Genomic DNA, 12387 nt, shown 5'->3' on the forward strand with positions numbered 1-12387 from the left:
GAGGGCCATTCTGACCAGTGTGAGGTGATACCTCATTGTGGTTTTGATTTGCATTTCTCTAATGATTAATGATGTTGAGCATTCTTTCATGTGTTTGTTGGCAATCTGTATGTCTTCTTTGGAGAAATGTCTATTTAGGTCTTCTGCCCATTTTTGGATTGGGTTGTTTGTTTTATTGATGTTGAGCTGCATGAGCTGCTTCACAATATATTTCTATTGGACAGTGCTGCCTTAGAGCATAGCACTGTTGCCGTCTCCCAAAAAAGGTCCACTGAACATATAAAAAGGAATAATGACCAAACTCATCAAGTTGCATACATTAAATATGTGCCAGTTTGGGCTTCCCTGGTGGCGCAGTGGTTGCGCGTCCGCCTGCCGATGCAGGGGAACCGGGTTCGCGCCCCGGTCTGGGAGGATCCCACGTGCCGCGGAGCGGCTGGGCCCGTGAGCCATGGCCGCTGGGCCTGCGCGTCCGGAGCCTGTGCTCCACAGCGAGAGAGGCCGCAGCAGAGGGAGGCCCGCGTACCACAAAAAAAAAAAAAAAAAATATGTGCCAGTTTTTTATATATCAATTACATCTCAATAAAGCGGGGGGAGAGGGGGGAAAGGAATAGCAATAGCACCATTTCAGTGGATGAAAAAGAGCCTAGCAGATTTTACCCACATTTTCTCGTATAGGAAAAGTGAAGACCACAAAGAAGTAAACACAGCCCTTCTCAACTTCACTCCTTACCATTTTTTATTCTTTTGCAAAACTTAAAAAGTAAATAGTGTTATTTAGTTTTTGCATTTTTTTATGCTTGCCAGATGATACATGTCTATCCCTCTGCCTCCCAGGCACAACACTATGTTCTTGGGATGTTTCCATCACATTTTAAAAGTCTCCATCTGAGTTTGTTTGCCAAAGCACACTGATTTCCAAAAGCAACACTGATAACCTCTGAGTTCATCAACATCCTCTGCATCCCTTCACATCTTCCCAGTTCTTGACATCTTCCACTCCAGTGACTTCCCTCTTCATTTTAGTCAATTCCTAGTACAGTCATACAATAAGTATTATTGTCTTTTGATATGCTTCTTGCAAAAATATCAAATTTGAGTATCTTAATCCCACAAATTCCTAATCTTTCATCTACCCTACTTTGTACCCCTGTGAACCTGTTCCTCTTTCCTATACTGATGCCCAACATCACTTGATTACTCCCAGGCCATCGGTCCATTTCATTTCACTGGTCTCTTATCCCAGAAGGACCCTGTGGTCTAGCATCTGAGCCTTGCCTTTGTTAGTATAATAAGACAAGCCAACATTTGTTGAAACTTACACATACCACATTTCACATCATACGTGGAATTCAGCATTCACAAAAAGCAGATGAAGTAAGAATTATTAGTATCCTCATTTTCCAAATAAGGAAACTGAAATTGGAAAAGGTGACCTTAACAAAGGTCATATCACTCGTGTGACAGAGGCTGGGTTTGACTCCTAATAGTCTGATGTCAGCTCAGACACTCTTAACAACTACCAGCCCACCTTATGTTCTGCCATGCCCACACTGCCATTCCCCAGTCGTGGGACATCACCATCATTTCCTCCATTGCTGCTATTCCCATACTCCCCCCATGCATTGCTGAAGGCAGTCATGAAATTACACCAACTGGCTCCCCCGAAGAATGAGACTGCTTAACTTCAACTCGGTCCTCACAACCCCTCAGGAATCCTCAACAAATTTCCCAGAGGACCTTTTAGAAAACATCTCCATTTATACCCTTCTCTATCTTTTCCCCATTATCTTAGCAAGTTACATTTCCTCTTCTTTTTTTTCAACAGATATAGGCAACTATTTCCCAAAACTTCCACTCTGCACCCTCAAAGTGCTTCTTTCCCTCATCTCTGCCTTCTTACTCAGAAGTTCTACCTACTTCTTGGAATCTAGGCTCCAAATGAGCTCCACAGCTTATGAGTTCTGTGACCCTGGGCAAGTTTTTTAAACCATGAGGATTAAATGAGAAAATGTATGTAAAGTTCTGACGATGAAGCTTGGCACACTGTAATTATTCAAAAAAATCAGTACTTTTATTACTGATTCCTTTTGTCCTCTAGCACCTTCTCCCCTATTTAAAAACATGCTCAGAAAGGTCCTGTCCTCTAAATAATTTAAAAGCAACATAGCATTAGATGTGTCCTATTTCCCTGGATGTGCCTACTAATTCTATAGACACTTCGCTTTTAACTTATGCCATAAGATGTATTTGTATGACACCCAATAGAAGAGATGAATGTCTGCAACTTCAGATGAAGGATAACATGGTAAAACTCACTCTAAGTGGGAAGAAACCAACTGAATCTCTCTATGCCATCAGGAATGTTCGTCTCATTAATGATGCCAAGACATGTAAACATGAAGAATTAAATGTAAGAGGAAGGACTTTCAACAGAGTTAAAGGCTAAACGATAAGTTCAACCCCCTCCCCCTATTCAGGATATGACTGAACAGGTCTCATAACCTCCTGTAATTCGGTCTATGAAATGGTTATTTAAATAATGTCTTCCCCTTTTATGCCTCACAAGTTATCATAGAGATGACTGAGATTCTCTTGCAAGATACGAAGTCAGACATTAATTTAAATGCTTAAATACATTATTTAGTTTGGCAACTTATATACTACATTGCTCTACAAAATTGCCATTTTCTGAGCTCATGAAATGTCCCGTGTTATCAGTGTGCAGAACACCTACGCATTGCATATTTTTTCCTAAAATATTCAGTAGCTGCTGCAAGACTAGATGTTGGCCCTAGGTGTGCTTCTTAGTGAAGCAGGGTTTCTTGAATCACACTTTCAAGAATGAGGCTCTTCATAAGGTGTTTTTTTTTTTAACACTTGATGTGAGTAATGTTCTTTCTTTAGATAATGTCCAAAATGGCTGCAAGGAGGGGGCAATCATGTACTTCCCCTTCAGGACGTGCTATTTTGCCTGGGCCAGGAATGCTTCATAATGGCAACAGTTGTGGGTTAAAATTCAGCGCCCACCCACATATACACGAAGACTCAGTATTCTAGATTAAAAGAGACTGAAGAGACTTAAAAACCAAATGCGGGGGGGGGTTGAGTTGGGAGATTGGGATTGACATAATTACACTACTATGTATAAAATAGGTAACTAATGAGAACCTACTACATAGCACAGGTAACTCTACTCAGTGCTCTGTGGTGACCTAAATGGGAAGGAAATCTTAAAAAGAGGGGATATATGTATACGTATAACTAATTCACTTTGCTGTACAGCAGAAAGTAACACAACATTGTAAAGCAACTATACTCCAATAAAAATTAATTTTAAAAATAAATAAATAAAATTAAAATTTAAAAAAACAAATGAAATGCATGGCTCTGGGATAAATCTTGGTTTGAACAAAACATATGTAATAACATCTGGGGGATACTTGGAAAATTCTGAATACAGATTAGGTTTTAGATGATATTAGAGAATTAGTATTATTTTTGTTAGGTGTGATCATGTAGTTATATAGGAATACGTCTTTATTTTAAAGAGACGTCAGAAATATTTAGGTGCAAAATATCTTCATGCTGTAATCTACCTTAAAAGTCTTCAGAGGAAAAAAATAAGCAAAATGGAAAAACAAAGTAATGGATACATGGTATCCATTTATTATCCTTCCTACCTTTACGTATGTTCAAAAAAAATTTTAATTCAGCCCTATACATGTATCCCACCCCACTAGGACTTCCAAACTATAAATTTCTATAAATATAAGAAAAAGTGAAATAATTCTAGGCATGTCAGTGAGAGAAAGTCAACACTATAGGAAAGAGAGAATGTAGGACTTATGCTAAGGAGTCATCTGTCTGACCATGTGACCTTGAGCAAACAGCCTCTCAGAGCTTTGATTTGTTCACCTATAAAATGACAGGAATGATCTAAATGATTGTGAGGGTCTGTTCCAACTTTAAAATCCAGAGTCCTTCCGTGTCAGATAAGTATCAACATTTCAACCGTTTCACTGTGCTGAGGAGTACAGAGGACCAAGAGGGGTTTGAGACACCGTTATGCCATTTCCTCGTCATGTCACCCTGGGCAACATGATGCTTAGTTTTATGTGTCAACTTGCTTTGGCCACAGAGAGCCCAGATGTTCATTTAAACGTTATTCTGGGTATGTCTGTGAGGGTGTTTCTGGATAAGATTAACAATTGAATCAGTAGACTGAGTAAAGCAGATTGCCCTCCCCAGTGTGGCTGGGCCTCATCCAACCCACTGAAGGCCTAGACAGAACAAAAAACTGAGAAAAGGAGAATCCACTCTCCGCCTGACTGTTTCCAGCTGACACACTGGCCCCTCCTGACTCAGACTGGACCTTACACTCTGCTGCTTCTCAGGCCTTCGGACTCAGATCAGTACCATACCATCCATTGGCTCTCCTGGGCCTCCAGCTTGCTGACCAAAGATCTTGGGACTTCACAGCCTCCATAATCACATGAGCCAATTCCTTATAATAAATCTCTATACAGATCTTCCTCAACTTACAATGGAGTTAAAGTCCGATCAACCCATTGTAAGTTGAAAATATAATAAGTTGAAAATGCATTTAATACACCTAACATCATGGCTTAGCCTAGCCTACCTTAAGAGTGCTCAGGACACCGACGTTAGTCAACACTTTTACAAAATCATCTATCACAAAGCCTATTTTATAGTAAAGTGCTGAATATCTCATATAATTTATTGAATACTTACTGAAACTAAAAAACAGAAATGATTGAATGGGTACAGAACGGTTGTAAGTGTATTGGCTGTTTACCCTTGTGATTGGGTGGGAGCTGCATTTGCTGCCCCACCCATGATCACGAGAGAGAATCATACCACACACACATTGCTAGCCCAGGAAAAGATCAAATTTCAAAATTCAAATGAAGTAGTTTCTATTGAATACATATTACTTTTACACCATTGTAAAGTCAAAAAATCTCTAAATCAAACCATCGTAGGTTGGAGCCTGTCTATGTGTCCTATTGGTTCTGCTTCTCTGGAAAACCCTGACTAATACAGGCACCTCACTAGATTTTTCTGAGCCATTTTCTCTCTGCCTCGCTTGCCTACCATCAGTGGGTCACTGTAAGACTATGACAATATAAGAAGAAAGAAATCATGACAATTAAGGCATATTCCGAACCACATACCTCCATTGGCAACATTAAATTTCACTCCAAACTCTCCCCCTGGTCCTCCAGGGCAGTGGCTGGCTGTCAGGATGATTCCACCAGCTGCCTTGATCTTTCTGATAATGCAGGAAACAGCAGGTGTCGACAAGATGCCATTCTGTCCAATAATCAGCCGACCAATCTAGATTAGCCAAGGAAAAAAAATCAATCCAGTTACATGGGATTGAAGTGCATTTCAATGAGAAAGTGTCCCAGGCTCTGTTAGCACACACTAATCACTTGGCAAAAAGAACTGAGTGGGGTTAAGGTGGGGGGCATGTGTAGGAGGGTGGGGGGAAGGGTAGCTCAGGCATTGCCTTTCCTTCCCCATGTCTTCAAGACCATTTGGGACACCCACATCTCACAGTCAGTTATTAACCTGTAAATGGGATCTGCCTCATTGATTTTCAGTAGTTTAAAACACCTGCTTTTGCTGTACACCTGAAACTAATGACATTGTTAATCACCTATACTCCAATATGAAATAAAATTTTTTTTTATATATTAAAAAAAACACCCACTTCTGATGACCAAAGGGTTAGCTTGAATCACACGAGAAGTTCTTAGTTTGTTACTGGCTTAGAAACCGCACGTGTACATGCTGGAAATTACAAGAAAAAAAAAAAAACAGAGCACTTCTCTACTTCACCTTCCTTCTCTGCCTCAGCACAAGCTCACACAGTAGGGAACTGATTTGCTACAACCTCATCGTCTACAAGTGTATCTCAACTGCACTTGGAAGGCCCAGTCTCCTGAAGGCAGAAGTCCTATTTTGGCAGCATGTGCTAGGGACATTGGAGAAATCCAGCCATGCTAGGCAGAGATCTGGAGGTCATCCATCAGTGTGGCCAGACTCTCTATAGCTACAAAACTGATTTTTTTTTAAAAGAAAGAAAACAGCATAGCCCTGCAGAGCATTACTCCATATGCTTTGTTTTAAAATAGGGCCCAACGTCATCCAATCCAGTGGTTGTCAAATGTTGCTACAAATAAGAATCATTAGTGAAGCCTAGAAAATTCTAGTACTAAGTAGTCTAGTAGTCTAGTAGTAGTAGTAGTAGTCTAGTAGTCTAGTAGTACTGACTAAGACTGCATTCCAGACCAATTATATTGGAAACTCGGGGTGGGATCCTGAGCTCCACAGTTGTTCCCAGCATTCAGCCAAGTTTGGTGATCAAACCCCCTCGCTACTCAAAGGGCCAGAGGCATGGGCATTACCTTTGAGCCTGGGAGAAATGCAAAACCTCAAGCCCTACACCACACCTACTGAATAAGAATCAGTATTTAGCAAGATCCCCACCCCTTCTCCACATAATTCATTTGTCTATTAACATTTGAGAAGTACCGACACAGCCCAGCAACCAAAACCAGCTCCCATGTCCAGCTCAACAGCAGTTACCCTGGCACCAACGATAGCATTGCTGGAAGTAGGTCACTGACCGGATATGACAATGAGAAAATATACAAAAAAAAAAAAAATTTTTTGAGGGCAAACACAAGGGCTCCAAAAACAAAGCAGTCTTGCGATAATTTAGTAGAGAAAGACCCACACTCCATAACATCCCCAGAGTACATATTTTCAAGTGGATGAGGCAGATTATAAACAAATAAGCCCAATAGTAGTAGTGGTAGTAGTAATTACTAGTTGGATACATATTGGAAAAAATCAGCAGGTTTCTGTGATAGAGAATAATGGGGTGTTAATTTTAATAATAACAGTAACAATTATAGTAATAATAGCTAAGGGAGCTTGGATTTTATTCTAAGTACAAGGGGAATCCATAGAAGGGTTTTAAGCAGTGGTAGTGACCTGATATCAGTTACATTTTTTAAAGATCATAGGCTGAGCAATCCAAAAGATCGTATTAAAAAGCAAGTCATTCACATCAGCAAAGCATTCCAATGACTGTCCTTGTCTCCCACCAACCCCAGGTAAAGTCAAAGTCTTCATAGTCTACCAGGCCCTACATGATCTGACCGCCATCATCTGCCATTCTCCACTTCCCTCCCTCCCTCTGCTCTGGCCACACTGGCTGGTTTGCTGTTCCTCACACACATCAAGCATGCTCAGTGCCTTTCCATTTGCTCTTTCCTCTCCTTAGAGCACTCTTATCCAGGTATTCATAAGCCTGCCCCACCCCATCCTTTGGGTTACTGTTTCAATGTCAACAAATCAAAGATAGCACCCTTGACAGCCCTATACAGTACGGCACCCATAAGTCCCTAATTTCTCTATTGTCCTCTATTTACTTTATCCTGTTTAGTCTTCTGTATTACACATATTACCCCTTAATATTTTCCATTTTATTTGTTTATTTTCCCACTATATATAAGTTTAAGGACTTTGGTTTTTTCACTGCTATACTCTGAGTATCTAAAACAAACTTAGCATATACTAAGTACACAATAAATATATGTTGAATTAATTAATTGAAAAAAATGAATGAATGATGAGTGAGTGGCTGCCAATATGAAAAATGCATTAGAGACTGACAAGAGCAAAAGGAGAAAGATCAGATGGAAGGCTCTCATGGCAGAGCTGAGTGTGGACAGCATCTTGGACTAGACCAGAGGCAGCAGAAGTGAAGAGAAGTGATTACATTTGAATATATTTTTGGAAGGAGAATGAACAGAACATGTGGGTGGAAAGAAATATGGAAGAGAGGTGCTATAGTAGCCAGCCTCTAAGATGGCCCCCAATGATCTGTGCGTTCTGGCATTCATGCCTCGGTGCGGTCCCCTCCCACAGCGAATAAGGCAGATATGAGTGATTAGTAGAACATTGCAGAAGTGATGGTGTGTAACTTCCAATAAATGACATTGCTGCTTCTGCCTTGCTCTCTTGGATTGTTCACTCCAAGAGAGCAAGCCACCATGTCACCAGGACACTCAAGGAGCCCTGTGTAGTCACCTGAATGGAGAGGACCTGAAGACTCCCACCAACAGCCAGCACCCACTTGCCAGCCGTGCAGGTGAGCAACCTTGCACTAGATCCTCCAGCCCTTCAAGCCTTCATATGACAAAGCTCCCAACAATATGCAACTGTGACCGAGTAAGAACAACCTACCTCCTGTCCCACAGAAACTGTGAGTAATAGTAAATATTTGTTTATTTTAAGCCACTAAGTTTTGTCATAATTTCTTACACAGAAATAAATAACTAAAACAGGAGCAGTGAGGAAAGGAGCCAACTCACAGCTTCTACCTTTAATAACTTGATGGATGGTGGTGCCATTGATTGAGATGGGAAAGACAAAGGACAAAAATTACACTCATATTTTATCCAGAGCCAAGATAAATCATGTTCCACATGCTTTTGTTAAAATTTATTTAGTCATTCAACTTATTTTGTTGAGTATTACCATGAAACAGGCAATGTAGAAGACCCTGCCGGTACAGTAATGAATACAAATTAATCACTACCCTCAAGGAGTAAACCTGCAGATTCAAGAATGTGAAAAATATTTGTAACTTTTGTTCATAATTTTCTCTCTCCCATTTTTCAGGATTATTCTTAAAGAAATAATCTTTAAAGGGGAAAAAGGTATGTATCTGTAGACATTTCCTACAGTGGTATTCATTAGAGGTAAAAATTTTTTTACAATCATTATAAATGTCTAATAATGAAGAACCTGTAAAATAAAGTGTGATGTATCAACTTATGGAATATTCTTCAGCCATCTAAAAGGATTATTATGAAGACCGAGCACCTGTGGCAGACTTAGTGAGCAGTCCACAAAAAGTTATGCTCCCCTTTCACAGGGCAGAACTGTTGCTGGGCAGCAGCTGCCCAGCCAGGGGCTACATTTTCCAGACCACCCTTGCATCTAGGTGTGGCCACATGACCAGTTCTCGCAATGAGTGATAAACTATCATGAGAATGAGAACAGAAGTAATGTGTGTTTCTTCTGGGCTAAGGATGTTAGGAGTAGATACATCTTCTCCTCACTGCTTATTTCCCCTTACACAGACTCAACACAGGTGACTACACAGCTCAAGGAGATGCCAGAGCAAGAAGATGGAAAGAACCTGGGTGCCTAACTCACAGGATGGACAAGAGTCTTTGTTCACCAGCAAAATCCCCACTGGACTATTACGTGAGTGAGAAATAATTTTCTATTGTTTTTAAGGGAATAAAAATTGCCGAGGAGACCTTCAAGTCTCCTGGTGGAGGAGTAAGAAATGGAGATCACCTTCCTCCCCACAAATACAACAGAAATACATCTACATGTGGAACAACTCCTACAGAACACCTATTGAATGCTGGCAGAAGACCTGACTTCCCAAAAGCCGTGTGGCTGACAGGGTCTTGGTGCTCCGCCCGGGCGTCAGGCCTGTGCCTCTGAGGTGGGAGAGCCGAGTTCAGGACATTGGTCCACCAGAGACCTCCCGGCTCCACGTAATATCAAATGGCAAAAGCTCTCCCAGAGATCACCATCTCAACGCTAAGACCCAACTCCACTCAATGACCAGCAAGCTACAGTGCTGGATACCCAAAGCCAAACAATTAGCAAGACAGGAACACAACCGCACCCATCAGCAGAGAGGCTGCCTAAAATCATAATAAGGTCACAGACACCACAAAACACACCACCGGACATGGTCCTGCCCACCAGAAAGACAAGAACCAGCCTCATCCACCAGAACACAGGCACCAGTCCCCTCTACCAGGAAACCGACATAACCCACTGAACCAACCTTAGCCACTGGGAGCAGACACCAAAAACAACGGGAACTAGAAACCTGCAGCCTGCAAAAAGGAGGCCCCAAACACAGTAAGTTAAGCAAAATGAGAAGACAGAGAAACACACAGCAGATGAAGGAGCAAGGAAAACCCACCAGAACAAACAAATGAAGAGGAAATAGGCAGTCTACATGAAAACGAATTCAGAGTAATGATAGTAAAGATGATCCAAAATCCTCTGGAAGGAATCAATAGCAGAATAACTGAGGCAGAAGAACGGATAAGTGACCTGGAAGATAAAAGAGTGGAAATAACTACCACAGAGGAAAAGAAAGAAAAAAGAATGAAAAGAATTAAGGAGAGTCTCAGAGACCTCTGGGACAACATTAAATGCACCAACATTCGAATTATAGGGGTTCCAGAAGAAGTAGAGAAAAAGAAAGGGACTGAGAAAATATTTGAAGAGATTATAGTTCAAAACTTCCCTAATCTGGAAAAGGAAATAGTCAATCAAGTCCAGGAAGAGCAGAGAGTCCCACACAGGATAAATCTAAGGAGATATACACCAAGACACATACTAATCAAACTACCAAAAATTAAATACAAAGAAAAAATATTAAAGGCAGCAAGGGAAAAACAACAAATAACATACAAGGGAATCCCCCTAAGGTTAACAGCTGATCTTTCAGCAGAAACTCTGCAAGCCAGAAGGGACTAGAGTAGCAATTCTCATATTAGACAAAATAGACTTTAAAATAAGTATTACAAGAGACAAAGAAGGATACTACATAATGATCAAGGAATCAATCCAAGAAGATATAACAATTATAATTATTTATGCATGCAACATAGGAGCACCTCAATACATAAGGCAAATGCTAACAGCCATAAAACGGGAAATTGACAGTAACTCAATCATACTAGCAGACTTTAACACCCCACTTTCACCAACGGACAGACCATCCAAAATGAAAATAAATAAGGAAACACAAGCTTTAAATGATACATTAAACAACATGGACTTAATTGATATTTATAGGACATTCCATCCAAAAAAACAGAATATATTTTCTTCTCAAGTGCTCATGGAACATTCTCCAGGATAGATCATATCTTGGATAACAAATCAAGCCTTGATAAATTTAAGAAAACTGAAATCGTATCAAGTATCTCTTCCTGCCACAACGCTATAAGACTAGATATCAATTACAGGAAAAAATCTGTAAAAAATACAAACACATGGAGGCTAAACAATACACTACATAATAACTAAGAGATCACTGAAGAAATCAAAGAGGAAATCAAAAAATACCTAGAAACAAATGACAATGAAATCACGACGACCCAAAACCTACGGGATGCAGCAAAAGCAGTTCTAAGAGGGAAGTTTATAGCAATACAATCCTACCTAAAGAAACAAGAAACATCTCAAACAACCTAACCTTACACCTAAAGCAATTAGAGAAAGAAGAAAAAAAAACCCCAAAGTTAGCAGAAGGAAAGAAATCATAAAGAACAGATCAGAAGTAAATGAAAACGAAATAAAGGAAATGATAGCAAAGATCAGTAAAACTAAAAACTGGTTCTTTGAGAAGATAAACAAAATTGAAAAACCATTAGCCAGATGCATCAAGAAAAAAAGGGGAAAAGACTCAAATCAACGGAATTAGAAATGAAAAAGGAGAATTAACAACTGACACTGCAGAAATACAAAGGATCATGAGAGATTACTACAAGCAACTATATGCCAATAAAATGGACAACCTGGAAGAAATGGACAAATTCTTAAAAAAGCACAACCTTCCGAGACTGAACCAAGAAGAACTAGAAAATATAAACAGACCAATCATAGGCACTGAAATTGAGACTGTGATTAAAAATCTTCCAACAAACAAAAGCCCAGGACCAGATGGCTTCACAGGCGAATTCTATCAAACATTTAGAGAAGTGCTAACACATATCCTTCTCAAACTCTTCCAAAATATAGCAGAGGGAGGAACACTCCCAAACTCATTCTACAACGCCACCATCACCCTGATACCAAGACCAGATAAAGATGTCACAAGGAAAGAAAACTACAGGCCAATATCACTGATGAACATAGATGCAAAAATCCTCAAAAAAATATTAGCAAACTGAATCCAACAGCACATTAAAAGGATCATACACCATGATCAAGTAGGGTTTACCCCAAGAATGCAAGGATTTTTCAATAAATGCAAATCAATCAATGTGATACACCATATTAACAAATTGAAGAATAAAAACCATATGATCATCTCAATAGATGCAGAAAAAGCTTTTGACAAAATTCAACATCCATTTATGATAAAAGCCCTCCAGAAAGTAGGCATAGAGGGAATTACCTCAACATAATAAAGGCCATATATGACAAACCCACAGCCAACATCATTCTCAATGGTGAAAAACTGAAACCATTTCCACTAAGATCAGGAACAAGACAAGATTGTCCACTCTCACCACT

At 40.0% G+C, this 12387-nt stretch overlaps 1 protein-coding gene across 2 annotated transcripts in view; it reads right to left on the reverse strand.

The window, feature by feature from the left end:
* The window catches only part of PGM5 (phosphoglucomutase 5), a 188446-nt gene that overhangs the window by 157000 nt on the left and 19059 nt on the right, over positions 1–12387 (reverse strand). For both annotated transcript variants that reach the window (XM_055087150.1, XM_024126861.3), the window contains exon 2: positions 5199–5361. In XM_055087150.1, coding sequence (XP_054943125.1) covers positions 5199–5361 — 163 coding nt within the window. The remainder of the gene's footprint in view (positions 1–5198; positions 5362–12387) is intronic.

The sequence above is a fragment of the Physeter macrocephalus genome, chromosome 9, assembly GCF_002837175.3.
Source record: "Physeter macrocephalus isolate SW-GA chromosome 9, ASM283717v5, whole genome shotgun sequence".
NCBI classification, from domain to species: domain Eukaryota; kingdom Metazoa; phylum Chordata; class Mammalia; order Artiodactyla; family Physeteridae; genus Physeter; species Physeter macrocephalus.